This window comes from Agelaius phoeniceus, chromosome 4 (genome assembly GCF_051311805.1).
Source record: "Agelaius phoeniceus isolate bAgePho1 chromosome 4, bAgePho1.hap1, whole genome shotgun sequence".
Lineage (NCBI taxonomy): Eukaryota > Metazoa > Chordata > Aves > Passeriformes > Icteridae > Agelaius > Agelaius phoeniceus.
Window position 1 is genome coordinate 25,699,863 of NC_135268.1, and position 19,570 is coordinate 25,719,432.

Below are 19,570 nucleotides of genomic sequence, written 5' to 3' on the forward strand. Positions count from 1 at the left end.
TCAGATAAAAACTTTCAGAGATTAATGTTCTGCCTTACATTTTTACAGTTCTTTTTTTGGTGCAGCCTTTCACACACCAAACTGAAAACATTTCTCTCCAGCCTGCTAATAGCTTTCTTTTCAGCTTAAGTCACAGCCTTTGGAGCAAAAGCAACTAGGACTTTGTCCAGTGACTAGGTGTGACCTGGTCCTGTTTGCGAGAAGCATTTAAACTCATTTTAAATGTTTTGCTTTAATTACAGCCCCTCAAAAGTGAGAAGCATTTAAACTCATTTTAAATGTTTTGCTTTAATTACAGCCCCTCAGCCCCTCATGACCAGATCCCTTAAATTCACCACTGTTTAAGAGCTTCTCACTGTTTTTTCTGGCCCTTATCTAGCAACAGCTCAACTGCTACAGCTGTTGCTGCAGGCAAGGTCTATGTGCATTCTGAACCAAGTGCCAAGTTCTGCTCCTTTCAAGTAAGAAGCATTTTCCTGACAGTCTTTATTTAGAAAATGACATTTCTAATTTCCTCGGTTTAATTTCATATTCTCCTAACTTTTTACTACATTTCTCTCTATGCAGAACAATTTTCTTAGACAAACTGGACTTTGTTCCTGAGTGCTGGTCCATCCAATACAGTAACAAATAGGGGCTAGCACCGAAGATGCATTAAGAGGGCAAAACATTCCCACCTGTACAAACCCAGACATAAAGGAAATTCTTCCTTGTTCCTTGTAGCCAGAAGTTGTTTTATACTTTGATGAACAAGACTTCTTTTCCTATTCTGTCTCCAGATCTCATCATCGTACTCCTTCTAAGGCCCATGAGCAATCTACTATAATCTTCATGACTCTTTTTCTAAAAATCTTTGTGATTTCAGAGTCTCACAATATGTCCTTCCTCCCTGGGGCCCAAAAAATACCCAAGCTCTGGAACAAGGTCACTACAGGGACCCCATTGCTCCAGGGTAGTAGGAGCTGACATGAGCTGGCCTTGCCCAGATGTGTGGCTGTGTCTGGAAGTGCCCCAGCAAGGCTGGCTGTGTCAAGCCCTCGCTTTCTCCCACCACACACTGCTCTGCCCCCACACACTGGGTCACAAGGTTTACCAAAAAGTTATCTTAAATCTAGTTTGACAGAACTTTCCTCAGGAATATTTGCTGAATGCACTGAGTTATTTGCATGGGATGTTCCAAAGCATTCATTAGACATGGGAGCACAAAGCCTCTAATTGCTCAATAGTATTGCTTTTTTGCCTGCTGCCAGTTTAGTCCTTCAACAGCTATCCTCGTACCACATTCTTCCTCTTACCTCAGTAGCTACTTAGGATGTAAAGCCTATTATTAATGATATTTAAAGCTTTTTGACCATAAATAGAAATTGCAACATACCACTTGATTCAGTGACTCTCCCCAGTTTACAGTTCAACATGCTGAGACCCCTAGAGCAGACCATAATACAAATCCAGTAGCTGCTCCTTTGAGAACCTGACATTTTTACTGCCCTGATTTCAACTAAGGGGTTGAGAGAGGACACAAGGAGAAAGACTGTCAGGGACAGCAAAAAAAAGAATGTGGCACTGTTCCAAACCAGGATGTGGACGTCATACTCTCCTTGGAAGCAGACATTCCAATTACTACCACAGCCCTGCAGCCACAGTCCTTGCCTGAGGTGAGGAAAACAGACCTGAAGGAGAGCAAGTGCAATGGTCCCCTTGCCTCCAGCAAAGCAGAGGATCAGAAACCTGTCCATCAGAAACCACACACACAAGGACAGCAGGTCTCACAGTGGGCAAGAGCTGTGTGATCCCAAACATCACCAAATGGCATCACAAACTCCTCACAGGGTTTAAGCTAACAGGGCTGCTAAAGCTGAGGGGTGAGTAAGCACTGCCTGACTGCACTGAAATAAGGAGCTCAGCTGGATGCTTCCCAGAGGCCACATCTGCAAAAGAGGAATTATTGTCCTTGTTTAATTGTAGTTCCTAAAAAGATTGGTCTTTCGGATAAAAGAAATTAAGAGGACTAATACATGGGATAACGTCAGGATTTAAAGTACCATGCTTATGCTTGGTGCAACCAATTTCAAAGGCATGTAATGACATGAATGTTTCATTATAGTTATGTGTATTAGTGACAGCTGGAATTAAGGTCACCTAAGTATTCTCATTCCTACTCCCTGCTTTCAATTATCCATAATTAGCTCCCTAAAACTTTCACACTGCTATTAAAATTTTGTCCACTTAGGGGGGCGATTTCCAACTTTGGGAGAGAAAATCAGGTTTGGTGAGAAAGGCATCCATGCCAATATCCAGAGAAGGGCTTTGTGGTTGGGGATTTTCTTCTTCCCAAAAAAAACACACTTTCCCCAGGAAAATTACTACGTGCATTCTGGGGGTTTTTTAAACAATACTTAAAGGTAAGGAGCTGAAATACAAGAGAAAATACCTCTTAGGAAAATAACAGTTTTGTGAAATCTGAGGAAAATTGTTGGTTATGTATTCAGCTTACAAGTGCCCAAATACCACCAACCACACAACTTCAGTATTGAATTTAGTTTCCCCCTTTGGACAACACCATGATCTAAGCAGCCACTCTCTTGATCAGCCAGATTTTGATCACTGGTTTGCATCTTGAATCACTTCATTGATATAATTACTTGCAAACAATGCAGTAATTCTGGATTGTGAGTCTATAATTAAGATAAGGTTCTACCCTTAATCACACACACTATCGATAGCAGTGCTTCGCTTCATTTTGAATTCCTTTTTCCCCATCCATTCTCTTTGTGCACATTTTAGAGCTTTTCATCATGCACACTGGATCAGTACTAAAGTTACATGTTTATTGGGGGTGAAGTGTCTTATTACAACTTCTGCTTTGATGAACCAAGAAAAAAAGTAAAAAAGAAAAATCAACTTGCATGCCTTTTACTTGAGAAAATTGTATTACATTATTTGATATTATTATTATCAAAGAATGAAAGAAGTTGAAGGATCAGTGAATTGACATGGGAAAAATGTTGGATATTAGGCATATTTTTGATAACTAACTATTTAATCTTTAAAAAATCATGAAATTTAGGTAAAGCTCACTGAAAGTTTGAGGTCTTAGAGGTGATGAAAAGTACTAAGCCATAGGCCCATGTGTTACACTGCATCAACTCACACCAGCATTTAAAAGTGCTTTATATTTTCTTCAGAATTTCATTTCCTGTGTTACTTTTTCCTGTGCTAGTTTTTCCTGTTTCCATGTGACCCATGGAAACAGGAAAAACTGGAAACAAAATTAAAAAGCAAGAAAGTATGGCAGTTTTTAAATCTCTGCATTATATACCTACACCCGTTGTCTTTTTCTTCTTTTAATTTCAATAGGAACTTCTAAAAACAGCATCCCAAGTGAGATGCAGGTGTTTGCTGTGAGTTATTTCCTCTCTCTGAGTACAGCATTTCACCTATCTCTTTAGGGCCACACCTGTATATATACATACTGACAGTCAAGTGTGCTGTCAACCTCTAATTCCAGAGCTAAACAAACATGTTGCCAGGCTGTCATCTTGGCCACTGATCCACTGCTGTTTCCCTCTCAGCTGAATTACCATGGAAAATCCTTTCTGCTTTGTTTCTAGCCCCAGCCACCCATAGAGGGCACCCCTATTGTACCACGCTAGTCCAAGGACAATGCTTCCTATTTGTGAGAATCATTCCCTTAAAACTAAGGTTATGAAGCGGAAGTTGTCAAATCCCCTAAATTTATTTTGGTACTTTTCTTCTCAAAATGTTCCTTAAACAACTTTTTTTACATAGATAAAAGATTTTTTTTTCTGATTTTACAAGATTGTTTTTCAGAAGAAAAAAAAAAGAGATTATTTGTTTAAAAGTCTCTGAAAAGCTATATTTAAAAAGCTTAATTATTCTGCCTTTTGTTCTAAAGATGCCTTTGTAAATAAAATTGCCTTTAGTGATGAACAAGAAAATCTTTAATTAAAGTTCTACTCTTTTCACCTCATATTGGTACTATGTAATTACTTGAGGGAGCACATATAAAACCTAGGAATCCTTGAGACTTAGGTTTTAGATTTTGGGATCTTTATCCATAAACACTATCAAATCTCTTTTGAAATTTATTGCATACAGAACATTCTTACTCACTTTGGTCTGGATGCTGAAAACCTCTGAAAAGTCCTTGGAAAGATCTGGCTGCTGCAGATACCATAATTTCTGATTTGGCTAATTTATATTCAATTTTCTTTTGTTTTAGGGGCTAAGAGAGGAAAATAAGTAGGGGTTTTGCACACATAGCAAATGAAGCTACACGATATTTGTAGATACCTGCACTTTTCCATTTGCTGTAAAAATGGAAACTCATGTTGGACTCCCTTGAACTTTAGCATACTCCATTTTCTCGGGGCATGTTTACTTATCATCTCTAAAATGATCCTCACAGTCTGGCTGCCAGAACAAATATTCTTTAGGAGTGTTTCAAAAACCTGCTGCCTTGGGGATCTGCTCCTACTGAATTAACCTCCCGACCCAAGGACCATGAGGCACTGATGGGGCAAGCCCCAGATTTCTGAGCTTTATCTAAACACCCACGTGGAAGGTGTGACAAACACACCTCATGCACAGTTTCACTGGTTTTGCACCTATGAGCTCTGAAGGGACTTGTATTTCACCACCCTCTCTCTCCCAAATACACACATTTCTGCTCCCCAGGGAGATTTGAGTCACCTGTGACCTTAAAAGGCCAAGTGCTGTAAAGCAGCAGCCTCATCTGCTCACTCACCAGTGTTCTTGGTTTTTTCAGATAGGCTTCCTTGGAGTCCAGCTCAGATGGAAACCCTAATCAGAACTTTGACTGACCCTTGGCCCTGCAGATGTGACAGTAATCTGTTCACAACTTATAGGATTCAAGATACTTCCCAATATTGGGATGATGCAAGCTTATCCCTGGGTATAAAGCAGAGAGCCTCTCAGTCACAAGCATCCTGTTGAAGGCTAACCCCTCCACCAAACAGAGTTATCAGGTACCAGAGCTGGGGGGGAGGGAAGGAAGTGCATGACACCTGCTTGCTTCTCTGTTTCTTCTCCACACAATTCATAGTGAGAGATGTGTCTTAATAACCTCTAAAATCATCATCTCCCAAGGGATAAAACTGCCTCCTTCCTCACCAGTTCCAGTAGAGGGACTCAGCAGTGAGCCCTTCAACCTGCTGAGAACAGGCACCATTATCAGAACCGCTGTGCAGCATTTTCCAGTGGAATCTCAAGTGCCTCTGCAATACCCAGTAGAGACATTAAATTAAACCCACACTAATTCAGCTCTATCAGATAGGACAAACTTCAAGACCTGCATTAATTAAAAACTTTCCCCCAACAGCTGTACTTAAGGACATAGAAGTTTCTCTTGTTGCTTGAAGTAGCTGAAGCAAGACATCTGTTTCTAAAGGAGATGTCCTGACACACAATGCTGAGTTCTGAGTTGCAAATTACTTCATGAAATTCCATTAATTCAATAGAAATGTTTGTATAGGCAGTGGTTTCCCAGTGGAAGCATCCAGGTACCATTTTAATATAATCCCCAACCCCTCTGCCCAGATCCAGCCATTTAGTTCTCTGCTGGTTTCAGATGGTGGAAGGACAAGGGGATAGTCCAGGTGCCTTCTGGATGATGAGACAAAAGGGAAAACCCATGTCAGTCCATTCCATGGCTCAAGGCACTCCAGGAGGGAAAACAAACACCTCAACTCTCCCCCAGCCACCCAACCAGCTAAGGAGGGAGCCCTGCTACACTCCCACCTGAGGAGCATCCCTCCAACCCAGCTGGCAGCCAGGCTTACCAGCACATGGAAGCAGGAGTGAGTAGGGAAGGACAGTTGGGAAGGGTACAGTGTCCAGCACAAGGTTCCACAGAGACACATGGACTCAGACAGGGAGAAGCAGCCACCCAGCAGGGCTGGGAACAGCTCTGGCCAGAGAAGGAAATAGGGAGATAACAAGGTACCTGAGAAGGGAGAAGGGTTGCCTAGGCTCTCCTTGAGGAGGGGAAAGCCCACCTACTTCTAGGAGGAAGTATCAGAAATTTATGGTAATGGCAAAAAAGAGCTAACAGGTACATTTACATTTACATTTACATTTACCCTAATAAAGGCTGCAATCCGTTTCTGTTGAGCAACCAGCCATGTACTGAAGGGATCACCTGCTGTGGCTGCTTGATATTCACCTCTCTCTCTCACAGCTAGAGACTTGCCAGCCTTCAGCTGAGACAACTTCCACTGAGACTGATGTACTCATTTCAAGCTCTCCTGACTGCACATCCTCTTTCCTTGAGGTCAAAGATGACTTTCTACACAAGACACAACACTCTTCCAACCTTCTTCCCGCACACAGGGCATTTACTGCAGCTGCCCAGAGTAGGCAACTGGCATCATCCCAGTCACCCAGGTCTATCTGATTGTCACAGCTCCCTCTTCTCTTTGGCATGCCAGAGGGGCTGAAGAAGCAAAGCTTAAAGCAGGGCATTGGAAATCTCCTCCAGGATACTCTTAGTAAGACAGTAGTTAGTGTCTCCAAGGCATTCTTGGGAAATCCAAAAGAATTAATACATTTTGTGGGAGAAGAAAAGGAAATTCTGGTGAAGGAGTTGGAGAAAAATAGTGCTTAAAAGTTGTGCAGATGAGCCACACAGTAAGTGAACCCTCTATAAAATAGAAGCTCCTTGGAGAAGGGGCCATAAGGCTGAGACTGTGCCCTTTTTATCCAGTGTAAGAGGAGACAGTCTGGCACAGAACATTTTAGCTTGGCAAGGGAAGAGGGACTGGTCCAACTCGAAAAGCAAGGAGGCTCTAGTGAGCTGGAATCTCTTTTTCCCTAGTGGCATTCAGTCAAGTCTGATTTTTCAAGAGAGCACAAAGGAAACACTCACAGACACTTACAGGAAGCCAGTCAAGGAGCAAAGACCTTTCATCATCTGTTCCTCAGTCCCCTCAGCTCCACCCCAGAAGACATTTTCCAGACTTTCCAGTCAGCCCTGAGATGTTGACTGGTGCACAAGCTTCATCAGCTCTCTGGCATGATCTGGCTGCATTCCCTCCCACCTTCAATGAGATAAGAGTCAGGAATGTTGTTCACACAATGGGTGTTACTATTCAAATCTGGAAACCAAAGCAAACATCAGGCATTTGCTGCAGGTCCCAAGGAAGTCGTGATATGGTTTCATATGGAAGGAAAAACATTTTTCCTGGGGAAACACCAGCTCTGAAATGAACTCTTTTCTGGGTCTTTCTGGAGACAAATGAAGGAGGACTTCATCAGGAAGGAGTCAGAGAAGGGAACACTTGGCAGGGAGTTGCACTAACTCAGGTAATTTGAATGCTTCTGATTATCAGAGATGATTCACTTCTGTTCACTTTGCACCAAGTATTGAGAAAGACATTGCATTTATCTGCATTGACTCACTGTTTCACAACGTGAGCTTAGGGTATCGTTACTACTATGACAATGGGAAGGCTTGGACATCCAAAACCAGCCAGGGAAAGACTGCAAAGGGTTTTGGTAAATCCAGGCAAATTAGAAAATGTGATAAAGAACTCAAGTCTTTCCTCCTCCATCACAGAGTTGCTGTGAAGATGCTGAGAATAAAAATGCAAATGTTTTGAGACAGCTGTCTGTCAAGATATCAAGAGTATACGTGTGTCTGGAAAGATTGCTTTGATTTTTATCACCACAAGATGAGTTTTGCTGTTATAAAATCAGACTTACAAGGAATACATTGTTTCATTACTGTATGGAGTTGCTTTCAATAAGGTTACAGACAATTCTCCATCTCATACATCCTTGTTAAATGGAACACCTGGAACTAAAACCACAAAAAGCCAAACTTATGGCAGGGACCATTTATATAAGCAAAGAATTCATAACATTTCAGAGAGGAACATAGAATTTAATGGCTGGATTAAGGACAGCTCTTAAGAAAAATTACAGGAATGAAGGAAAGACAGCACAGTTCTGTATATGTTTGTTATGGTGTTACTTATCAGGTGCAATTAACATGCCCTGATATAATGGTTCTCACTGCTCAACCTGCACTGGTATTTACTGTCACTACTGTCAGAACTGCTCAACACCCAGAGAGGAGATGGGGTTTCTAAAGCATTGGCTTCCATTCAAGCATCTAAATTGATAGCCATGTTCAGAGGAAATCTGATTGCATTGGACACTGTCTGAAAGAATTCCTTAGCTAAAATGGGTGCTTCTTTGCCAAAGGAGGCATGTGTTTTTTAAAGAAAACAAAGAAGGAATGGAGCAGGGAGAAGGGATACAACTGTAGTCAGTGAAGTGTTATTCCTCAGACTCCTTCTCAGTCCTTGCCTTTGTTCCCCCTCAGCAATACACAATGTCTTCTTGGTCAGGGAGAACATTCCCTCTCCAAGGTCCTATATCACAAGGTGAAAATTATTGCAATTATTAGGCAATAGCTGTAAAGTGGTACCACCTAAGCAAACACAGCTCATATAAGAATCTATGCATACAGATATGCACCAGAAGTACATCCTGGGAAATCTGGAATGGGTCCCAGGAGACAAAGAGGGCAGAAAGAGAACAGACACATACAGAGAAGAGGACAACTTGACTAAGATCACTGAAAGCCTCAGCAGTGGAGCTGTGAAGAGACGCTAGCACTGCCAAATCCCTAAACAGCACCCTACTTCTCCAGAGCAATGTCCAGCACAGCTCACATTTTGTTGTGGACAAGTGACATTGCCCTAAATTAAATGATAGTGGTGGGCAAAGCATTGTCCTATTAACTGGGTATCTGTGCATGGCTGCCAAACAGGAGGTAAGAGATATGCATCGGATTCTGATGAATGAAACACAAAAAGATACAAGCCCAATCACGTGCTTATTGTTGTATAGAGATGAACTCTGTCATTAGCATCTCTGGGGTAGTGTCCCAAAGAGAAAACAAGAAAGGAAATTGCAATGTGTCTATTTATTTCCATAGCTACTGTATGACTGAAAGCCACTCAGCAACCTCTGTTATTTGTAGGAGGGTTTCCCAACAAAACATACCAAAGGTGCAGGAAAAGGCTCGTGTGTTGTTTTCTCAACACACAGTAACAGCCCAACAGGCAGAGTTCCCCACCCTGTAAAGGAGGGGGTGTAAAAGAATGCTTTCCTTAGAGACAATGGGACATAAATCACAAAGCCAGGCTCATGGAAAGAGAACACACACAAAAGATGAGATTAGCTCAGTTGATTAGAGCCTCTTGCTAAAACCACCAAGGTTGTGGGTTCAATCACTGTATGGGCATTTCACTTAAGAGCTGGAGTTCACGGTCCTTGCGCCAGCATCAAACTATGACCCCCTTTCAGTTGAGAGCATTCTCTGATCCTATGATCAGTGATGTAGGAGGGAGCTGAGATTATTTAAAATATCTGCTTCACCACTGCAGAGACAGAGAGAAGTGACAGGCTGGAAGATGCCGAGTGGCAAGTGCCCAGAGTGCCAGGTATGATCATGTCTCTCCTGCTATCCATTTCCAGGTCTGCCCACCAGGAGACTGAGGGTACACCAGAGCCTGTGGTCTCTGAGTGTTCTGTTCACATTAATGACTCTTGTATTATCAAACAGTCCTTAATGGAAAGGCACAATGATCCAAACTTACCAGTCTCTCAACCCTCTCGCTCAGGTCTCTAAACCTTCCTGAGGATTGTCTGGAAAATTCATTCTTGTACCGGATGTTGGTGATTTTTACATTGGCACTGTAATAGAACAGCTTCTGATCTGTAAGGGAAAGAGGAACAGGCAATACTCAAAGTACCAAGATGAATGGACTTTAGAGAAACACCTGGCACTGACTGATATCCTGACATCTAGGGAGTAGATGAGCCTTCAGCTGTATCCAACCCATTCAAATACAGCTTCCAAAAGCTAAGAGCAATCACTTGATTCAGTTAGGTGATCTAATCCAAGTTTTCCCAGCAGTGACATTTCTGGCCAACCAACAGCACTTGTGGCTCACACAGAATCACAAGCTGCACCTTGCTGCTTAGTTACCTTCCTTCCTGGCCTGTCCACTCAACACCAAGCCCTGGCAGGAAGCTGCTAGTGATCAGAGAAAGGGAACAGAGAAACACCCCAGGCAGACATGCAGAGAGCTCTGTTTGCCACTCATGTAAGGGAGACCAGACACTTGTGTGTTGACTTCATCCCAGAAGTAGATCATGAGAAAAATGTGAAACAAGTGACAGTAAATGAAAACCAAAAGAAACCACAGCCCTAAATGACCCTGCAGAGCAGGAAATGTTCCTAGGAGATCTGCAAAGATGCTAAATGAGGAAGGAAAGAGAGCTCTTGAGAAGCCAGTGTTTTTTCCCCCAAATAAGCTTTAGACAGACTGGTGAAGACTCACAGTGTCATCTGGCACAACAGGGACAGAGGAAATTCACTAAGCATAGGAATAGTAATACATTATGCAAAACTTACCATATGCCAGAAAATAAACTAGGAGACCAATGGTGATAGCTGCTGCCACTGCTGTTCCAATAACGATTACAGCGATTTTCCAGGGCTCAAGATGTCTTATTTTGATAGGTGACTGACGAATTCTGGGAAAAAATAAGAACAAAGGGAGATTATTAAGAGATCCTTTTCTGTTTAAGGCCCCCATCTCCCCCCAAAAAAATTAAGCTAAAGTTTCTCCCTCAACATTAGTTGTTTCTTCCCAGCAATACTAATCGACTTCTCACCCAACACCCTTGAAAATGAAACCATGACACAAGGCTATTTTGAAATAGGTGTTGGGATGTGCTAAAAGTCAAAGAACACAGACAGGTTTGACAGTTTTAGATATTATTAGGGCCAAATCAAATAGGAGTCTTAACTAAGATTCTCATGTGACTCCCAACTAGAAATTTGCAAGACCAAAACTTATTTCAGCTAGGTGAACTTTCACACAGCAATGTATACAGCTTTCAATTGGTTAAGCAAATCAGTTATCAGACACACGGGCATCTTTGCTCCCAAAACTGCTTTGTGCAGTAAAATTGGGAAAAGCACCCCATACTTTGTATAGAACATATCTATACAGTATTCTATACATCATATAGGCTCAGTCTACTTCAGCCCGCAAAACAGAGCCGAACAAAAAAGAGAAAGAGATTTCAGAAGGCCAGCCTGTGTTTCCTGTCTTATTCAGACTGAATCTAAACACAAAGGCAAGTACTGCTTTAAGCAGTATTTGCTGAAGTGATAGAATGACAGAGATGGGCAAAGACATGTGAGTAGGAACCTCACCAGATGCTTCTCTCTGCTGTGCTCTTAATTACATGGGTACTAATCAAAATTAACTCATGGAAAGCCAATGGACACAAAAAAAAAGTTGGTTAGAGCAAATTCTGTCTTTGTCTATAAACTCAAAGACTTCTTTAAGAAACTCGAAGCTATTTTTCTATTATCAGCCATTACAAAACACAGGACAAGAAGCCACTATTTTTGGTAAAGAGTCCTTCATTCTGTTTCAGACACCTCACCCATGCAGACATGCACACCTGCAGGTTAAGGTGCAGCCCACCTCAGGAAAGCAGGCTGCAGGGATCCTCTCCCCAGGGTGTGAGGCGCCTCAGTGAGTTCCCACATACAAAGTACACACAGCTCACTCCCAGAGCACACACCTCATGAGCCAGAAGTTTAAATACATTCAAATAAGTTGCAAGTGACCCCTGCAGCTGGTGCAGGAAAGGGACAGCAAGCAACTGTGCATGGCTCATAAATAGCAAAGCAGATCCTGATATTTCATTCTAATTCCAGTGCGATGCCTTACAATTACAATCTTATTACTTTGGCTTGGAAAACAACTGACTCAGGCCAAATATCATGATATGTGATTGAATGAAAATGGGAGTAATAATTTGTCACTTGGATCTGTTCTGACTTGTTCTGCACGTCCTACTTAGTGTTTCCTTCCCTCCTGCTATCCTGTATAACAGCCATTAACCTCTCATCAAGTTTGCATCAAAACTCATTTGTGACTTCATAGCAAAAAAACCACCCCCAAAATGCCAAACAAACAAAAAACAACAAGCAGCCAACCAACCAAGAAGACCTCCAAAAAACAAAGGCTGAAATTAAATAGTCCTCTTATCAGTTCAGAGATGAGCACCTCCAAAATTATTTCTGAGACTACTGGATGAAAATTGCCTTACAACTTCAGCTGGAGAAATGAAAAATATGGAAATAAAAATAGTCAGGATTCTACCTCACTAACAAGAATATTTCTAAGTTGTAGCTTTTTAGGTGAAATCATAAAGTCAGTGGTGAGTTCAACATGCATCTGTTGTTTTATGGTTTGTTGGGGTTTTTTTCCCTCACTCCAGGTAAAAGTCCTTTGCATGGCCTAGAAGCTTTGCAAATGTGTCTATTTTGTTTGAAATGAAACTGAGTTTACAAGAAAAGCCAACAAAACAAACACAAAAATGCATTTAACTTAAGACAAACTACTCTTGTCTTCTTGTAGATACTCTCGTTTAAAAAGCAGTTGTCTTGATTAGGCTGCCCAGAAAGAAAACACTCAGAAGGTCTTTCAGCTGTAATGACCCTGGCATAACCTTAAACCAAAATGCTGGGTTGGAGAAGCCCATTTGAAAGGCTGAATGCCACCTCTGCACCGCAGTAGGGTGAGCGTGAAGAAATTACTGCCTCTCCTATCAGTGAAACAGCAGTTTCAGACCAGAAGTAACACGGCTGGGACACAGTTAAATAGAGTACTATAAATCTGAAACCTTTTCAACATTCTTTTGTATAGAATGTAAAACTTTTTGTAACTCTTATTCTTCATTTCTTGTATTTCAAGTTCCATGTTGTCATTAACAGAAGCCCCAGTCCACAACAGTTACTCACACATGTAATTCTACTCACACATGACTTTCACCTAATTCATGAAACCTTTTTAAGAACATCATTTCAAAGAGGTGCAGAGGGGTTTCAGCACCAGCTTCTAAACTGAATTTCCTCAAACAAGAAGCTGTTTGACAAATTAATTTTAAAAAGTCACTTAACAGGGGGAGGAGGAGCTGTTTGAGATTTGGATATCTTTTTTCTTGATTTTTATTTTAAACCTCCCCCCTTCCTTTTATATATAAACAAGAAACAGCTGTTAAATTTTATCCTCCACTCCTAATTTCTTTTAAAAATGAAAATTGTTTTTTTTAAAAAAAGGTATTTTGGAGCAAAACATCCTTGGTTAGGCTATACCATCTGCACAAACATCTTGAATAGACATGCTGCAGACTAAGAGGATTTCTAATCCAGGTTTTCAAAGATATCTGTGAGACAAACCCACAAAGATTATTGAACTGATAATTTTTATTCCCATTAACTTTGGATGTTATTACTGCTTTGCTGTACCTTCTAAGGTGCATTCCTCAAAAATTAATTCTTTTATCTGACATGTCCCACTGTGTAAACATGAAAAGCATTTACAGGGATTCAGTACACACAAGAGAAATATTTGTTTCTCTTGTGTGTACTGTTATTGTGCCAGAACTGAAACAACTGAGACCCATGTGATGACCTGTCAGGGCTTGAACACTCTGGAGAGAGCTGATAAAAGTTCAACACTGGGAATTTATTTTTCTCAGACCAAGAGGCAAGCAGTCTTTGCTTACTCTATGTGCTCAAAGCAAGGGAACAGGAACTGAAATGCATGCTAAGATTAAAAACACTCCAGCTGGGAAAGTCACCAAAGTCCTCCAGAATAGAATTGGAAATTTCATGCCTGAACCAAATACCTGAAGATGAAAGCTCCCCACTGACCTCAGAGGGCTTTCTGACAAGGTCCCTTCTGCCTGCAGCTTAAGTGGCCTGTCCCTCTTCCCCAGGAACTCTGCTCTTTCCCAGGAAACCATGTCTGCAGTAATCTTAAATGCACTGCAAACAAGGACTGGATTTCATCTCTTGACAGAAGACTGCCATGTCTCAGATTAAGATTTGTCCAATGAGGAAGAGGACTGAAATACTTGCTGGCAAAGAGAAACAACAAAAACCGCCATAGAATTGTTTACACTGACATAATGATTTTACTTCTTTGTCCTCTCTTGGTTTCCTAGTAATTCCCAACATTGTCTCAGCTTTTTCAACTGAAATTCAGCTGACATTTCCCCAGAATACCCACTGAGACCTTCCCTGAACAGTGTTATGTGATTTGGAGCCCTGCATTCCATACTTGGGTTCCTTCATATCATACACAAAGAAGCCTTTCAGGAACCTTTTCCTCAACAAGGAGATCACACCAATGAATGCAGAGCCAGGGAGATCCCTCCTGTTTGCATTGTAGAAGGCATAAGAAAGACACAGTTAATTATGTCTGACTTTTAGTAACAGAAGAGTATCAAAAGAAAAATGTCAGTCTCAAAGGAAAATTTAAAATATTGCCTAATATCCTGCCTAAAAACCTAATAACTTGGGTTTTTAAGGATGTTTAGTTAACAAATGATAAACATTGCATTACATAAATCATAAATGCACTTGTCTCACTGCAGCCTGAAACTCTTAGTTTATAGAAGAAATTAGTATCTTTTACCTACTGAAATTCAGCTTCACTTCTTGCAAAGAAGCAGAATTAAAACTGCCATCTAGGAGTCAAACTGCCTGCTTCAGAGGAAAAGCCTCCAAGGTTTTCCTCACCAGGGCTGGAAGCACTCTGGGACAACAGTGGAGGTTCTCCATTACCTGCAGTGAGCTTTGTGCCAGAGGCAGTGTCCAGCTAAGTCAGCATGCACCAGGAAAGAGAGCACAGGCTCAGCTTTGGCACCCACCCACTGGCAGTGGCTGCTCAGGAAAGGTGCTGACAGGACAGGCTGATGAAAAGCCAAACCCAAAACAGTCACCTGGAGATGATCTCCTGTGGGCTATTACATGTCCTCTGCTTTTAGTCCTTCCTATAAGAGAGGCATGCTTAGATTGACAAAACTTCACCACTGTTTTAGGACACATATAGTACCTATTTCTTAAGGTGCTTTGAGAAAAGATAAAAAATCACTATAGCAGTAGTTGTAATATTACATTACAATGCAATGTAATAAAACCAATACACAAATAGTAGGACAGTGATGTGCTTCAATTTGTTTACTGAAATAATCTCTTTACTGGTACATACTTACCATCACTCCCAAAGAGCTCTGCAAGTCAGATACAGCTCTTCTGCTGGTGTGCATCTGTGACAGCTTACGTGGACTCAGAATCTGACCCAAAGCCTCCACCTTCCTCTGTAGTTTAAATGCTCATATTTCTGGATAATAATACCTATTTCTGTGCTTTATAGTTTATGTCCTGGTTTTGACTGGGATACAGCTAATTTTCTTCTTAGTAGCTGGTACAGAGCCATGTTTTAGGCTTAGTGTGAGAATACTGTGGGTAACACAGTGATGACTTGGTTGTGGCTCAGTAGTGCTCACTGTCAGTCGAGGACTTTTCCATTTCCCACACTCTGGCAGTGAGCAGATGTGAAAGGAGCTGAGATGGAGCATGTCCAGGACAGCTGACCTGAACTGGCCACTGGGATATTCCATACCACAGAGCATCATGTTCAGTATATAAATGGGGGGGAAGGTTGGCTGGAGGGGGCCAGTCCCTGCTGTAGCATGGGCTGGGCATTGGTCAGTGGGTGAGCAGATGCATTGTACATCAGTTGTCATTCTTGGGATTTTTTTTTTTGTTCCCTCTCTATTATTAATTTCAATTTCAATTTCAATTATTAGACTGCTCTTATCTCAACCTGTTGGGTTTTACCTTTTTTCCCCTAAATATCCTCCCCATCCCACTGGGATGAGGGGTGGTGTGTATGGGGTGTGAGTGGCACTTAGCTGCTGTTTGAGGTTAAACCACAATATATAATAAACAGTTGTTAGGCTGGGTAGATAAACAGCGAAATGCTGTAATCTAGCAATGTATTTTCACTGAACAGAGATGGACAACTTTCTTCATGGGAAAAATGCTGCTGAAATTAGAGAAAGCTCCCTAGACATGTGGTTCAGCTGATATTGAAACCCCAGGCAACTCTCCAGTGGCAGAGAAATTGGATAATTTCCGTGTTCAATTCTGTATAAAATCTGTCTCCCTGTTATCACCAAATCTGTCCACAGACTACATGAAGCTTTCAGATTGTCTAGTATCAGAAGCATGTCAAATTAAGCCATCCCAAGCTTTGTGTTAGCTTGGCTTCATTAAAAAGGAGGATCTGCATTTAGTAAAAAAACACAAACATGGAAGGAGCATGTGGTAGAAGCAGAATGCCTTGATTTGCATAGCTTATGCTGACCCAAAATGCCCAGTCAGAAAACTGCATGGGAAAAAAACAATAAAGGGAAACACTTCTGAAACACCCTCTAAAAAGAACAGCAGAGACCAGAGAAGCTGCTGGGATTACCCTGGGGCTTGCTCAGGGAATAAAGATGACAAGATTTTAAGGCTCAGGAGGAGGTCTTGTCTCATTCTAGTTTTCCTGTCTAAATATGCCAGAAACTGAGGGAAATCAGCAAGGAAACATCAATGGTTCCAATTCCATATGAGTCAAATCAGGTATGGTGTGTACCAGAAGCAAAAGTATTTCACTAGGGTTTCCTGAGTTCAGGATCTGCTCTGGGACAATCTGGGCAGGATGCGTTTCTCTTTGGCACCATGCAGGAACCATATCTGCCTCCTGCAATAATCAAGGTAAACTCCCACTAATGCCAGTGGCACATGAGTGTCCTTGCACCAGGGCTGGCATCTATTTCCTGCTACACCTCAGCAGCCTGTAATTTGCATTCATTTTGCCCACCTACTGCATGACAAATTGGTGCAAGTGGCACTGCATTTCCACCTGCATATTCACTTTTAGACAGCCATATACAGCACCAGTGAGGTCTGCACCTCACGCTGCCAGGGCAGGAGAGCTTCACAAGGAAGCTGCAGAGAGGACACTGCACCTGCTTCCCAGAGTGCAGGACACAGCACAACAGCAGGACAAGACCAGCAAGGCTGTCTACTCCACACAGGTTTCCTCAGCAGCTTTGCTTCCTGAAGGATTTTACAGAGCACACGTTCCAACTTAGCTTGAAATGCTTTGAAAAGAGGCATCTGGGAACTGGATAAAGCTAATAGTGAAACCTCACTCTTACAAGGCACTAAGGAAGAGGAGGATGAGCTCAAACAGCAAAGCTTACAGCTCCACACTCAGAGCCACATCCCTGCCCAGCAAAGAACTCTGGTTACACAGGGGCTTTGATTAAGACTAGGCAGTTTCCCTCCTTTCCCAAAAGTAAATATCCAACACAGATTTCCCCCAATGTACTTTAGATTTTATAATAATTTAAACAACCATTGAAACAATTAAATCCTTTCCTAAATAGGAAGCAACCAAACTGTACTTAGAGGTTATTTAACTACCCTCTAGCACACTGTCATTAAAATTATTTACACCATTGCTGATATCACAAGGACATAACAAGGAGAATTACATCTAACTACAAAAAAAAGGCTTTTCAATTCTGTTAGGTAGAGAACTCTCTTTTAGTTTTCCCTGCTTATGTAACAAACACAAACTGATATTCACAACTGATGGGGATTTCTTCTTTTCCTGACACATAGAATAGCATATACTTTAAGTTATGGATATTAAACGGGGCAGAAAATCTTTGGGCATAGAGCAGGGCACTACTAAGCAGCACAGAGCCCAAAGATGAACTTCATCCTCTCCTGGCAAATCAGGACTGTTGACTAAAATTATATTGTTTCCACAAAATGAGAACAACACTTCAGTGGGCACAAAGAATAAGTTTTGTCCATCCAGAAACAATGCTTCTATTTCAGCATGCCCTGAAATTATTTTAAAAACCCAACTTTTAAAAATACCGAGGATGGAAAAAATAAGTAGTATCTTGCAATCATCCACAGCCATTTGCCCAAAGCAACACAGAGAGATTAATATTGTAGTCTTTAACAATCACATGTGAAAATTCAACCATCCTGCCAGTTCATTAGGATGCTAAAAACTAATTCAATTTATTTTGAATTTTGTCCATGAGGTCATACTTTTAAGCTTCATCAACTGCTAGGACAACAAAAAAAACCACACTCATGGGAGACTGAGCATTCCCCTATTGACATAGGAATACAGAATCCAGTGAGTTAAACAGAAATTACAAATTCCAAGATATTTACTGGACATCTGGAACCCAGTCTCTGTTCTGACCCAAGAGACAATAGCAGAGTGTTGCACCTGGAAAACTTATTTTTTGTAAAAATACTCTGAACTTTCCAGTGCTGTCTGAAGTATTGTTATGGTAAAACAAAACTAAGGATATCCAGCATTTCTGACTGCCTGAAATACTTTCTGATGCAAACCACCTAATCATTCCTCCCTGAAAATCATGGTTTCTTCATTAAAATAAAAGGGTTAAAACCAGAATGATGAACACCTATAGTGTTCCCCTTATGTAGTTGTGCTGCCATCACTTATTTAATCAGGATTTTTTGCAGGATTTGGGGGAAATAATATTGCAACTACGCCTGATCAAACCCCATGTTTTTCAAAAATCATGTTACTAGCACTTGATTTTGACAAAAGAGCTTCTTGGTTTCTACCCTACTCTGCTGTAGGCAGATTAAGATGATCAGAAGGAAGAAAAGATAAGTGTCAACCTGACATCATCTTTCTAAACAGACAGCAAATCATTGTACTCCTGACCATACGAGAGAAGGATTTCCTTCTGCATTTCTCACTCCAGCCACGTTACTCTTTTCATCCAGACCACAACCTCCAAAACCACCCTTTCATCCTGCAATTTCCTCTTCAGCTTTCCCTCTGTTTATCATCTCCTTTCAGAATGCACATTTCAAACAGATCCAGGATGTACCCCAGGTCTAAAATGATGAAAGAGGCATAGATAGAGCATTGAGAAGAAAAGGTCAGAAAAAGCAGATTTCTCCCCTGGATCTATGTCCTTGAAGCCCTAAAGCTTTCCCATAGACAGTACCCTTTACCACCATTACACCTCCAAATTAAACTTGCCAGGTTCAAGCATGCCACCTACTTCTGAAGATCCCATGGTAGGTCCCGGTAGGCCTGGTAGCCTTTCTGCCCTCCAATGAAGGCTTGGCTAAAGTCTGGGCTGCGCAGAGAATGGTGCTGGAAAACGCAGGAGTCGCATTGACTGGTGTGACGGGAAGGGAAAGCTGTTGAATGAAGATCCTTCATTGAGGCACGGTTGGCGCAACACCCAGCACCCTGTGGGTTATTGCAAAATAAGGGAACGAACTTCAGAATAAAAACAAACAGAGGTAAGCATGGAGTTGATAAGGAGACTGCAACCTTCCGATCAGCTCCGCATCAAAGAGCTCCCCAGGCAGAGATGGAGTGAGCAGATAAACCGGCCCAAGCAAGAAGACTTGTTCTTCACCACAGCGAAACAGGAAGTGCCTGAGATTTCCCTTTTCCAGCACTCCCTTTCTGTCCAGCTTGTATCCCTACTGCAGGCCTTGCCCTGAGTGGCTGCACCTTCTACCGCATGCTCACTGTAAAACCCACAGCGGAGAGGCACCGCGCTG

General features: G+C 41.6%; 1 protein-coding gene across 1 annotated transcript in view; it reads right to left on the reverse strand.

Moving 5' to 3' along the window:
• LOC129120752 (transmembrane protease serine 11E-like) overlaps nucleotides 1-19,220 on the reverse strand; it is a 39,741-nt gene extending 20,521 nt beyond the window's left edge. The window contains exons 1-3 of the mRNA XM_054633501.2: nucleotides 19,057-19,220; nucleotides 10,472-10,593; nucleotides 9,651-9,769 (exon numbers count right to left, since the gene is read on the reverse strand). Coding sequence (XP_054489476.1) covers nucleotides 9,651-9,769; nucleotides 10,472-10,593; nucleotides 19,057-19,220 — 405 coding nt within the window. The remainder of the gene's footprint in view (nucleotides 1-9,650; nucleotides 9,770-10,471; nucleotides 10,594-19,056) is intronic.
• Nucleotides 19,221-19,570: the final 350 nt, after the last annotated feature.